This window comes from Cucurbita pepo, chromosome 2 (assembly GCF_057944985.1).
Source record: "Cucurbita pepo subsp. pepo isolate OVF chromosome 2, ASM5794498v1, whole genome shotgun sequence".
Lineage (NCBI taxonomy): Eukaryota > Viridiplantae > Streptophyta > Magnoliopsida > Cucurbitales > Cucurbitaceae > Cucurbita > Cucurbita pepo.
The window spans coordinates 714,859-727,435 of record NC_141799.1 but is presented as its reverse complement, the minus strand read 5'-3'; the positions used below and the strand labels follow the sequence as shown (position 1 = coordinate 727,435).

At 38.6% G+C, this 12,577-nt stretch overlaps 3 protein-coding genes across 3 annotated transcripts; all 3 read right to left on the bottom strand.

Annotated features, from left to right (window-relative positions):
- Nucleotides 1-67: 67 nt before the first annotated feature.
- Nucleotides 68-2,515, bottom strand: LOC111787799 (arabinosyltransferase RRA2-like). The gene is made up of 3 exons (XM_023667851.2): nucleotides 2,389-2,515; nucleotides 2,054-2,269; nucleotides 68-1,438 (listed from the first exon to the last, which is right to left on the bottom strand). Exons 2-3 carry the CDS (start codon nucleotides 2,219-2,221, stop codon nucleotides 323-325), a joined length of 1,284 nt encoding a protein of 427 aa, XP_023523619.2. The 5' UTR covers nucleotides 2,222-2,269; nucleotides 2,389-2,515; the 3' UTR covers nucleotides 68-322.
- Nucleotides 2,516-3,141: 626 nt separating this feature from the next.
- LOC111788002 (putative protein phosphatase 2C 55) lies at nucleotides 3,142-7,004 on the bottom strand. Its single transcript, XM_023668132.2, has 5 exons — nucleotides 6,660-7,004; nucleotides 5,229-6,133; nucleotides 4,452-4,776; nucleotides 3,838-3,987; nucleotides 3,142-3,640 (listed from the first exon to the last, which is right to left on the bottom strand). The coding sequence occupies exons 2-5, from the start codon at nucleotides 5,966-5,968 to the stop codon at nucleotides 3,344-3,346; spliced, it is 1,512 nt and encodes a 503-aa protein (XP_023523900.2). The 5' UTR covers nucleotides 5,969-6,133; nucleotides 6,660-7,004; the 3' UTR covers nucleotides 3,142-3,343.
- Nucleotides 7,005-8,902: 1,898 nt separating this feature from the next.
- LOC111788003 (zinc finger protein GAI-ASSOCIATED FACTOR 1-like) lies at nucleotides 8,903-12,102 on the bottom strand. Its single transcript, XM_087121133.1, has 4 exons — nucleotides 11,526-12,102; nucleotides 11,030-11,426; nucleotides 10,718-10,914; nucleotides 8,903-10,079 (listed from the first exon to the last, which is right to left on the bottom strand). The coding sequence occupies exons 1-4, from the start codon at nucleotides 11,653-11,655 to the stop codon at nucleotides 9,250-9,252; spliced, it is 1,554 nt and encodes a 517-aa protein (XP_086977259.1). The 5' UTR covers nucleotides 11,656-12,102; the 3' UTR covers nucleotides 8,903-9,249.
- Nucleotides 12,103-12,577: the final 475 nt, after the last annotated feature.

Sequence of the window (12,577 nt, the reverse complement as noted above, 5' to 3'; positions counted from 1 at the left end):
TCATAACAGTTGAGATTGTCAGTGCCACATTACACGCATAAGCAGAGTCTTAATCACACATTGGAAAGACCAAGAAATTTCCTTTTGCAGAAGATAAGTTTTTCAACTTTAGCTATATCGTTACAAATGTTCTTACAGAAGTACATCGACAAAAACCTTGGAAAAGGAATAACAGTGAATCATCTGCAGTGTTTTTTTTTTTTTCTCTGAAGGGATGATAAAATGAATCTTCCTTGTAGAGCAGCTGAATTGTGCAAAACAATGGTCGCAATGTTTGCTCATGGGACTTAGTATTGTGATGATGTGCTGGAAGAGAGGTTCATCATTCAGAACCATCTGGGAACGAATCCAGAGCATTTTGCTGACCGTTCACGTAGAATTCGACGACTGCTTTCATTCTTGGATACTTGTCGGGATGGTAATTAATATGAACAATGACGGGTTTCAACTGTCTGAGTTTCGGGTCCTTACGAACAGTCTTGAAGAGTACCTTACTGTTCATGAAAAGATACATATCCATGGTTCTCTTGGAGGCATGAAGTCCATCACGTCCAGGACGAGAAGGATAAAAGAGTTCCTCATTAAAAACAGCTTGGTCCCATGCTTTTTCTTGAGAAAGCCGAGTCGCGACACGATCCAAAAGCTCAAACGAAGGCAGTGTAGGCCTAATGTAGAAGAAACCAGAGTTGTAAACCCATATTCTCATAGTGTGTGCATATCTAGCCCAGCCCATGGCAGGTTCATCAAATACATCGTTGTATCCATAAGCTGTCATATTGCTGTGACCATCACTCATCGACTCCACATCTGAATCCCGGTAAAGATGATCGAAAGGATTCTGTAAGTAGACTATATCAACATCCGAGAGAAGAACACTGTATCCAAGTTGCAAGAACTCCCTCAAAATCCGAAACTTCAATGCCGAGACTTGGTGGTTGCCTCCTTCCTTTCCGATTAAATCAACACTCTTGTCTGGATCTCTCGTGTAGACAGGAACATTATGGGATTTGCAGAATTCTTCCGTCTGGTCATCCAGAGCCACGACTAAATAATTCGGTATACCGACCTTCTGGATACTCGTAAACCAAACCTCCAGCATGGGTTGTACATTAGAATTCGCAAGTGTCACAATCAGCTCCCTCTGGATAGCAACTTTCTCCAGGAGCTTCGCCAATCGAGGGTTTACAGATTCATCAGGGATTACGGTAGGGTTGGTTCTAAGACCTTTGACAGTACCAAATGGACCAGCCTTGTGATTTTCACTAAGCGCCAAATATTGCTTCTGAGCATGATCTTTTGTTTGTTCCACAATCCTCAGTTCCCCTGTTAGATACTTTATACGCTTCTCCAACTGGGAGTTCTTCTCTAATATTGAAACGACGTGGCCTTTAAGCATCTTGAACCGCTCCGACGATTCGCAAGGAGAAGAAGACTGAACCTGTGTAAGGAAAAAAAAATTAGGAAATTGAAGATATACGAAAATTTTCCTCCAGAATCTCCAAAAGTCCACGATTCCATCAAAACTCAATTAAGCTAGATATCAACAGGATAAGTTCGTTAGATAATGTGATATTTTGGCACATAGATATGTTTTGATTTAATTTAGTGAGTAAATGAAACCTAAAACTTTTTAAGGTCATTAAACTGAAACTAACATCTTCTAAAAAGTATAGATTCAAAAGAAATGCACAAACCAAATCATGAACATACAAGTCAAACTAAAATGAAAACAACACCAACAGAAGAATTGATCTAGCTACCATAGTGCTCACACTACCCACAAATCTTTAAAAGAACGCCAAAATAATTAATCAAAGAATTGATTATGAATTTCATCGCTCAAGAAGAAAAGACAAACAGTGAAAGGAAAAAAAAGAAATCGAACTCCTCTCAAACATATATAAATTATAGAACAATAAAGTACAATCCGAAACACTTGAAACCTCAAAACATACATGTCAATTCGGGTTCATTTCGCTAAAATAAAAAATAAATGACAATTCAAATCGGTATAGAAATTCAGAAACAGGAATTAGGGCAACAAGCAACAAACCAGAAACTCGGATTTGCCGAGGCGACGGTTTTGGACAGGCAGATCAGAGGCGAAAAGTCCATGAGGATACAAGAAAGCAAAAAGACAGCCAACAAGAACTCCGATTGCGATGGCGATGACGATTCGAGAGACGCGGGCAGACTGAGCTTTGTCTTTACGGCCGGCCATGGAGAAATCAGGCGCAATTGGGGAGTGAGTGAAGCAGGAGAGTATAGACTTCAAGGGGAAACAACCAGAGAATGTTTTAGGAATTAGAGATTTGGCATTCCCTTGAAGTAGAAGGAAGGGATCGTTACAATTCCATAAATAAAGAAAATGGGACTGTTTTCTGTTACCTTAAAGCACCAGAAATTTTGGTCATCGGAACTGGAATGAGAGAGAGAAGAGAGGAGAGGCGTATGACTACGACTTCTATTTTGACTTGGTTTGGTGCAGAAAGGGAAAGAAAATGGGAACGAGATGGGCCTGGGCCTAGGCCTGGTTGAGGATACTCCTCTCAACGAGTGCTTTTTTTTTTTTTTTTTTTTTTTCCATTTATGCCCCTCCTTGAAAGCTACCTATCAAAGATTAACCCCTCTCTATCCCTACTTCAAGTCAACGGTGGAATTTGAGGGTTTTTTTTTTTATATATTAAAAAAATGGTTAATGGAAAGAAAGTCAACTTTTAGAACTTTCACAATACCATATTTATTAATTTTATTCAAGTAATAATAAAAGTGTTTAAATTCTAAGTATGAAAAAAGTTTTGAAGCAATCTAAAATTACACTTTCAACCCCAACAGACAGACGTGAAGATATCTTTTTATACATCACAATTAAATTTTGCTTGCAATCATTGAAATATTTAGATAATGAGAAATTAAATTTTTTTCATTTTAACATCTACACGCTCGAAGCCACCCGTTGGATCGGCTAGGTCACAATTACCCATTTGACCAAAATCATGTTTCAAACAAGAACACCATTTCTCGCTAAGGAAACAGGGATGGAAAAACCCAAAAAAAAAAAAAAGCCTTAACATTAGTCTTGTTCGTTCGTTAACGTATCAGATGAGCACAGAAAGGATTCAGATGGAAGTAGAAAACAGAGAAACAACCGCTCAAACCTGGGGATGGTTCACGCCCCTGATTTTTTCACTTACAAAAGAGGTCATCCACTCTTCAACATGTAAAGAGTTAAGATAGTTCAATGAAATGCTTTGATACAATAAGCATTGTCAATGTTTATATGCTGCAAAGATTATATACAGAAACGTGGGGATGAAAGTATGCGAGAAGACGTTCAGGACACTCACTTGTCGTTGGAACTGGCAACATATGACACGACGACGGTAATGTCGTCAAGCTTGCCTCCGTAGTACCGAAACCCAGCATCTTGAGCAGCAGTGGAGAAAGGTGTTTGTCGGTCTTTATCTTGAGCTCGCTGGCGTGCAAGAGCAGCTATCTTCTGGGCAGTCACCTGAGAGCCTAAGCCAGCTCTCATGGCATGAACCACAACTGCGGTGATCTCGTTGTTGTACAAGTTATCAAAGAGTCCATCAGTGCCAGCAATTATGACATCTCCAGGAGCAACAGGGACCGAGAAGACCTGAATCAGTTTTGATAATCCCATCATCATCAAGTTAAGGTTATTGCCAAAAAGTTCCAATACTCTCAATTTTGGGAGGTTGCTAACTCTACTCTCTCTCGTTCGGAAAAATCACGAAGCAACTACTATAGGTAGAAACAAAACTACCAGGAACGGGAACGACAACTACAGACACAGAAGCTGATGAGAATACTGACCTGTCCAGAGCTAGGTAAATCACCATTGTTTCCACTCTCCAATTGAAAGGTGAAGTTAAAATCATGCTGCTGCACAGGAGATCTGAATATTGTGCATCCGTCTCTAACCACCATAAATCCACTGTCTCCTAAATTGATTGCATGGAGCCCCTGCAATAAAAAGCAAAAATAAAAATAAAAATAAAAATAAAAACTACCCGATGTCCTTGTAAGACGGAAGATATGAGCAAGTACTTGCACAGAAACCAGCTAAAATTATTGATAGATATTTTATATTATACAGGGAAGTATCAAGCTCCACCTCACTAAACTATGGGGAAATTTTATATGTTGTAGCAAGCTCTAGAAGACATCAAAGAGGTCTTCTCTTGTTATATATTCCATCCAAAAGATCAAACTAGGACGACTTAGGCTATACTTAAATACAAAGCTCCAGAAATTATTTTGGTCAAAGAAAGAAAAATTATAATGAGCCACCAAATCAAGGATCTGAAAATTGAAAACAGAGAGTTTGGTCTTGATAAAATAAGATCAGACTCCAACTTTCAAAACCTAAAACAACTTGCCTATATTTGAACTTACAAAGAATGATAGTCTCAAGTGAAACAACATACTTGTTCTGTAAGCGCTATGATACAAGCCGTGGAGGAGCCTTTGGCTTTTGTTTTCGAGTGAGCCTTCTCCAAGACTCTAGCTGGATCAATTGAGCCCTTGGGCTCCTCTTGAACTGCATTAACTGAATTAGACATGAGTTCTCGGGAATACTGTCCAGCATCAACACCAAGATCTGCCCAACCACCCACACCATCAGCCACCCCTATAGCTTGTTCATCCACACAAATAAAGTGAGCGTCCTCTCCACCAGTATCTTCTTTATCAGGGTGGGGCAGATAGCAAGACCCAGAAACCAGTTTCATTGATTTGCCTTTCGGAATCTTTCTGTGAAGAATATAGTAGGAAATTTAGAGCTAAGAAGAACACTTGCATTCAAACTGATACTGTCACTTAAAAGTGTGAAGAGCGGTATCACAGCATACTTTGTGCCCGCAATCTTGAAGAGTTCCATAATGAGATCCAAAAACAACAAAACACCATAGAGTACAATATTGGAATATTAAAAAAAAAATAAAAAATAAAAAAACAGATTCATTTTGACAGGAAAAGAAAAAACCACAAATGTTCATTAAGCACGGACAACAGGCTATGATTCACATTTCACCCTCAACAATTGGATCTATAAGAATGGGACGACCAAAGAACAAGTTCAATTGACAATAATATGCAAAACATTCAATCTGGTAAGTTTAAACCGAAGTTGTGATGTAATTTAAACTAAGCATATAGACTATAATATTTTCATTTTAAACCAAGGAATCAGGTGGAGAACATACTGTGCGGATGAATCAGTAGAGTTGGCAAGTTGTTCCTCCCGTGCAGAATTATCAAATGACAAATTGGGGGCAGAACCAGCAGCTAGGGAAGAAGTGGACGAACTATGAAGATCCCTTGCTCCCAACCCAGCATGTAGGTAACTGCTGCAAAACCTTTTTGCAACATTGTATGTAAAGTATCCATATATCACATTATTGCTAGGCTGCTCCTGATTTTTCAAACTCATGCTGACTTTTGGGCAGCAATCAACGCTTCTTTTGTTGAAACAAACACTAGGACTGATCGCTGGAGGAGAGGTGCGTGCAATCCTAAAAATTAGATTCTCGAGAGAACATTCACCAAGTCCAGCTCTAGAACCACAAGCAGCCATTGGTTTGTCTTGAAACTTGCTGCGAGTTGAATATTGATTGGATTCAGCAATGGCACAATCAATGTGATACCCACAGGTCTGTAACGCAGGGCCTGACACAGAAGGAATAGAAAATGTGCGAGAAATTGCTCCAAGAACAGAGATATTCCTCCTACTATTAACTAGCTCTGAACTAGAACCAGAAATAGTGCCAGGTCTTAAGAGTGCATGCAATTCTGTGAGTGAGGAATAAGGTACTGAGTGAAACAGGCTTGAACTGCCACACAAGAGTTTCTGTTGCCCAAAAAGAAACTCCAGTGAACTTTTAAATCCACCTTCCCACCCTAGAAAGTGAACCGGTGCTCGTAGTTTTGACATATAGGATGGCATATTAGCCCCTTAAACAGAAGGGCCTCTCTTTGATTCTTTTCCTGCACAGGATGCAACCACTACAACTTTGTGTGAGAAAGAATAACATTCCTCCCAGCACATCTATCTTCAGAGTACTTCACACATAGTACTTTCCCTGATCAGTATGCAAATATGTTCCAGAACCTGCCCAGTTAAAAGTTCAGTAAATGAGTACAGAAATACGAGCAAGTCTACTTCAAATCTTTTTAATTTGAGTCCAAAAACCGGTGTGGATGGAGATTCAAACTTTATACATCCTATGCTCGGGGCAAGTTTATTTCAGACTTAATCAAGGTAAAACCCCATATAAAATCACCATCACATTTCAACTCCACTTACCAAATAGTTTTCTTTCTCCCTAAGAAAACATTCAGTGACGATCCAAGAACTAATTGAACGATGAAACGTACTAAACCGATCCTTAAATAGCGTAAATATCCATGTCGTGAACACTAAAATGAAGATAAACCATAACGCACGTATTCAAAAATGATATAAAAAATGTATAAACTCGCCGACAATACGGAAAAGGCGAGAATAAAATGACAACAACGGGAACCTCACTCTCCCAGTTCAATCACATAACAACTAAATCGAAACCCTAATTCTAGCAACCTGAATACCACACAACATCTCAAAATTTTCCATAGAGCAAAATCAAAGAACAAACCTTCCAAATTCGATACGAGCTCGTACCCTCTGTAGCACCTTCCCTGTGAACAGAATTGATAGAAGAGAGTTAAGATGATGGAATCCAGGAATTTCTATGGATGCGGACGCTAAGTAAAAACCCTAACGCTCGAATTTATTCGAATTTGCAATTATCTTATATATATATATAACGAAGTCAAGATTTATTATATTAACACGCTCGGCGATGGGTCGTTTGACCGGTCTTGACACTGGATTGAGAGGGATAAATCGTGTTATTTACGAAAATGCCATTCGTCCTCATCGGTGGGTTTCGAACCTCGGTAGGGGTATTTTGGTAACTGCGATAGCCAATCCCCAGGTCGTCTCTTGCCCGTTATTAGTGGCCAAGACGTCTGGTTGCTTAGGGAACGACCATTAGAAGGAGGCTAATTTGGGTATAAATGTCTTTTCAGAATATCAGATGGGGCAAAATGCCCCAAAGGTATATATTTGTTCTTTTTATAAGAAACCCAAATTTACAAATAAAGAAAAATAAAAAATCTAAAGCTTATTGTATATATATATATATATATATTTTTTATAAACATAGTAAAAAATAAATTTTAATTTTTTTAAAAAAAAATTGAATGGTCCACCAAAATAAAATAAAAAAAAAAGTGTATTTTTTAGATTTTTTTTTTTAGTTTAAAGATATTTTAATTCATTTAGCTAATTTTAAATATTACATTATAAAAATGTAAATTTAGTTTGGATAAGTTTTTGTTACTAATAAAAACTAAATTATTGTAAATTTGAAAGTATAGGAACTAAACTGCTATTTATTAAAGTTCTCGAACTAAAATATGTCAAAATTTAAGGCATAAACAGTTTGATAAAATTCAAGAATAAATTTATTAAACATTAAAAAGTACATGTTTTTTTTTTTAATTGTTTAAATGTCTTTTTATTTTTTTATTTTTAAAATTTTTTTTAAGTGTATTAAGAAATTTTTTAAAATTTAAAGGTATTTTTAGAACATTTAAAAATATTTTAAAAATAAAATATCAAAATTTTCAAGTGACACGATTGTATTCTTTAATTATTTTTAAGTTTAAAAGTATTTTAAATTTTTTTTAAAGGTATTATTACTTTTATTAATTTAGCATAAAATTAAAATAGAAGCTCAACAATTTCGTTAAACCAGCTGTAATTAATAAATATCAATAACCAAAAAATAAAAAGAATATATGGATGACTGATATGGCAACGACGTCGTTTCCTAGATGGAGTGCCTTTTCTTCTGGAATTCTGCATACCCAAGCTCCGTAACGACTAAGCAAGTGACGCACTGCAATGAATAATATAATAATGAGAGAGAAAATAATAATTATAAAAAAAAACTATAATTGACAGAGCTGTTGGCCGGTTTTATCATCATTTATTCCTATCCAATCCGTAATTATCCATTTCAAAAAATTAAATAATGTCCAGAGAATTATTGAAGTAATTAGCGTTAGCTTCGTCCTTAAAGATTTCCCTATTAAGTTTTTTTTTTTTAAAGTTTGACGTCATAATTACGAGGCGGCTTTAATGATTTACCATTTTAGATATGTATTTTTAATAAAATGTAAAATTTGTATTAATTTGAAGTTATTTTTATTATAGAAAAGAAATATCATTTAGAAAATTTAATTTTAGTAAAATTTGGCATAAAAGTATTAAACTTTATAATTATGTTAGTCAATGAAGAATAGGTATATAAAATAATGGTGGATGCATTAAAAACAGCGTGAGATGAATAGGTGCAATATGCTTAAATTATTTTATGAAACTCTCCTATTATTTATGTCACATTATGCTGATTTATTGTTAATATTCTTCATTTAAAAATAATAATAACAAGGTGGATGATAACAGTATAAGCAACCAAGCCCAAAACATGTAACTAAATTTATAAGGACAAAGTTAGAACGAGATTCAAATTTTCAAACCATACGAATGGATCTTGTAACTACCCAGTTAGGTCACTGTGACATACACAAACAGTGACAGTTCGGCGGGCGACGGATGGGGCGGCAACCACCGTGGAGATGGACGGACCTATGAGGCGAGGAGTCGGTGGAGGACCACCTCAGCCAACTCATCTCATTAAATATAGTTTGACGGTCTGACCAATGGACCAGATCGGAACTTGGACCACCGGGAATCGACAAGTCAAATGAACAGAACCATTATGAACATTAATGTTCAAGTACCAATTTGTTGAAAACCTCACCGCAATTGAAGCCCCGATGTCACCTTCCACAGAGACAATCTCGGGAAAGTTACCTTTACAAAATTTCAACTCTTTAATTGGAGCTAGCTCCGATTACAAACATTCAAGGGTGTTGCCCGAAATCATATGTAATCTGAAGGAGAATATGTATGAAACATGGGTTATATGTCTAAACGAACCTGATTTATTTCCAGATCCTATCACCAAAATTCAACTAACTTACCTCGAAGAGCGAGCAAAAATTTACATTAATTACACATGGTGAGAGTAGAAAGAAAAGAATGCATGGCTTTGTGTCTGACCTCCATATAAGAATATGAGCAGTTCCAGCCAGCAATCAACGGTCGAAACTTCAATGCTTTTCATCTTGATCCCAAGCGTCGCCGGAGGGGCTTCCATTGCCACTTCCGCCGCAGGCGTCTGAAGCTGCAACGGGGTAACCAGACCCACCACCCATGGAAGCAATCAAAGCCGAGAATCTACTTGCAGAGGCCCCACCACCGCCTAAGCCAAGACCAAGAAGATCTCTCGTCATGGGCTGACTTCCAAACGAGCAAAATGGGCCTCCAGCCATCATCAAACCAGAACCGTCAGGTCCGGATGGGAGATCAAGCCCTACACCAGCCGTTAACGAAGAGCCATTCCGGTGATCTCGGTTCAAATTCCTACTCCATTGAATAGTGGCAGAGGTATCTTGACCAGTCGAAGAAGTGGCCATCCCAAAGCCACGGAACAACGACGGATTAGACGCTGTTGCCCCCATTTCTGCTGCCTTCTGCAGCAGGGCGGTGGCAGACATGGCTGCCGGTTGAGTGGACCACGTGTACTGCAGACGATCTTGGTCAGATGGGGCAAAGAGGGAGGATCCTTTAGAGGAAAGATAGAGAGATGTGGAGAGAGAGAGCGACGTGGGATTAACTGCGGAAGCAGAAGGGCGAGTAGAGGCGCAATCGTAGGGTACTATTGAAGCGGGTAAACTGGGTGGTGGTAATGTTGGGGATATCTGGGTCGTCCCTGAAATTGACGCAGAAGGGGCAAAAACAGTACAATTTCCAAACACATTGTTTGAGCTACTGCCGTTAGCGCTTGCATTTGTGGTACTATTGACAGACGCGGAGGTCAAGCATGTCGTCGCTGCAGGCGTTGAAACAGATGGAAGTCTTATCGGATTATCAGCCAGCTCTGTAAACCAACAACAATCTGTCAAATCTTCGTGGAACTCAATGGGGGGTAGCATGAGAATCAACAAAAAAAAAAAAATCTAATTAATGAATCAAAAGCAGGTCAAAGAATTTGAGAATTGAATACGAAAGGGCAGAATAAAAAAGAAAAACTAGTTTGGTAGAATGCTGCGATCAGAAAGAGAGAGAGAGAAAGGTGGAACAGAAACCTTTCTAGCTAATTGTTTATTGTAAATGATGAACAGCTTGAACTTAAAAATGAAAAGCGCTTTTGGAAGTAAAAGGGAAGGGAATAATGGCGACTTTTTTCCAGTAAGCCCTCTTTCTCCCTTCCCACTATCCTCGTTCTTTGAGCTTCTTTGTCATCCATGCAACAATTACCCGTGAATGAGCAGTACTACACAATCATGAAGAGCAACTAAAGGGGGAAAACAAAAAAAAAAAAAAAAAAGAGAAAGGACTCGCAAACAACAATGGATCAAAAAAGGTTTCATTTGACACGATTAGCCTCTTAATTACACATTATTGAACAAACGCACGCAAGTCGTGATAAATGTGGAGTTTATCGAAAAAAAATTAACCAAAACATTACATAGAATGACGTTGATTTAGATGATTTTGCCATGACTAATATAATACCTGAGCTGTGAATCGATAAAGCCGGAGAAACCACCGTGGTCGACGGTGTTAGCGGCGGCGGAGGAGGCGAAGTCACGGCCGCTTTTGAAGTGGTGGATTCCTTTCCTTCATAGTTTTGAACTGCTAGGGTTTGAGCACGAGCACTTTCCTCCGCCAATACATCGCAAAAGGCTCGATGTGTAATAAAGCTATCCCTCCTTCAAGTAACAGAAGAAATTTCAACCGAAAAGATAAATAATGAAGCGATGATTTCTAGGCATCCATCCATCCAACACAGAGGAAATGAAAAAAAAAAAAAAAACGAAATCGAACCTTGAAAATAAAGTGCCGCAATCGCATTTGTACTCTCGAGTTCCGCAAGTTTTCATGTGCGCTTTCCAATCGGATTGTACGGCGTATTTCTTCGAGCATCTCTCGCACTTCCATTTCTTCTCGCCGTGCTTTCTACAGAAATGCTTCTTTATTCCAGTGAGATCGCCAAGCGCTCTCGCCGGGTTATGGTGGACGCAGGAAGGTTCCGGGCAAACATAGACGCGCTTACGAACCTCATTGCTAGTCCGCTGTCGGAGCTTCCACGGAAGGTTGTGGCCTCGCCGGTGAAGCTGCAGGTTTTGGTCCCTCTGGAAACCTTTGTTGCAGATCTCGCATACGAACCGGTTAGTCGCCAGTAAACTCCCCGGCGACAAAGCAATCACCTCCGCCGCCGGATCTGAAAAACAGAAATAATCAAATCTAAATATCATATCGGAAGCCAAAAGCGACTGAAACCACTCAAATAATCTGTCCGATTGCCTTTTAATTCCCTTACCTGGCATTCCAGGCAGGTTCCGTTTCTTCTTCGTCGGAGCCACCACCGCCACTGGTTCAATATAACCTGAAGAAGATAAACCAGCATCTCTGGAAACCTCAACCGGGGAAGAATTTTCCAAATCAACCATCTCGCATATAACCCCGACGAAAATATAGTTTTAGGCTTTTAGCTTCACCGAAAGTTCAGCCACACAGTCGGTTGATGAAACTAACTATTCCAAATCAATTCTAACAGAAAATACAGCTCTCTATTGAATAATCAATACAACAGCTCGAATACCACTCCACCACTATGCGGTGTCCGAATTGTGAATGTTATGAAAATTGAAAGGATGAACTGAACCTAAAAGCCTTGGGACCGTCTGAATTTACAGTCCATTTGGTATAATCTAACTAGTTCTCAGAGAATGTGCAAATGAAAACTGAAATCTACATGGCAGATTGCACCGGAAGGTGGACGGAATACCAGTGCGCCTAAGGCGGCGGTATCTGAGTTCGCCCTTAACTGAGTAGAAAAGGCCAAAATGCCTAGAGAGAGAGAGAGAGATAGAGAGAGAAGAGAAGTAGTGGAATAAAAATCAGAGGAAAATAATTAAAAAGTAGTTAAAGCGGCGCCAGTTAACCGTGGTTAGCTAATGACTTGTGTCGCGGTAACCATGGTTAAGAGGGACGCCTGAGCCGAGCTCCCTCCTAATCCTTCCGGCAGCCGATGGAAATCTATCCATCCACGTGTCGTAATCTGCTAGGTGATAACATTTGTCGGGGAAAATCGGACTAGGCGGTGCTTGTCGTCTAGCTATTTTTTTCCTTTTAATTTCTTGTCTTTCACATACTCTATTCTTGTAGTCTACTGAATCTTTCTTTACAAATTCATAACTGAAATGACAATACTGCCCCTAATTGCCATCCCCAAATCCCACAAATTCTTTTTATTTTTTTTAAAAATGAGTCATCCTTTTTATTCAAAATTGTCAATTACTTCATTTTGTACCTTTTTTTCTCTGAATTATTTAATTATCTACAAATTAAGAAAATAGCTCAAATATGTCA

Coding starts and splice junctions, on each gene's coding strand:
- LOC111787799 (XM_023667851.2), bottom strand. CDS start 2,221: ATGGCCGGCCGTAAAGACAAAGCTCAGTCTGCCCGCGTCTCTCGAATC. Junction 1,439..2,053: donor TCGGCAAATCCGAGTTTCTG/GTTTGTTGCTTG, acceptor TTCCTTACACAG/GTTCAGTCTTCTTCTCCTTG.
- LOC111788002 (XM_023668132.2), bottom strand. CDS start 5,968: ATGCCATCCTATATGTCAAAACTACGAGCACCGGTTCACTTTCTAGGG. Junction 4,777..5,228: donor TCTACTGATTCATCCGCACA/GTATGTTCTCCA, acceptor TATTCTTCACAG/AAAGATTCCGAAAGGCAAAT. Junction 3,641..3,837: donor ATTTACCTAGCTCTGGACAG/GTCAGTATTCTC, acceptor AAACTGATTCAG/GTCTTCTCGGTCCCTGTTGC.
- LOC111788003 (XM_087121133.1), bottom strand. CDS start 11,655: ATGGTTGATTTGGAAAATTCTTCCCCGGTTGAGGTTTCCAGAGATGCT. Junction 11,427..11,525: donor GAACCTGCCTGGAATGCCAG/GTAAGGGAATTA, acceptor TCTGTTTTTCAG/ATCCGGCGGCGGAGGTGATT. Junction 10,080..10,717: donor TTTATCGATTCACAGCTCAG/GTATTATATTAG, acceptor GTTGGTTTACAG/AGCTGGCTGATAATCCGATA.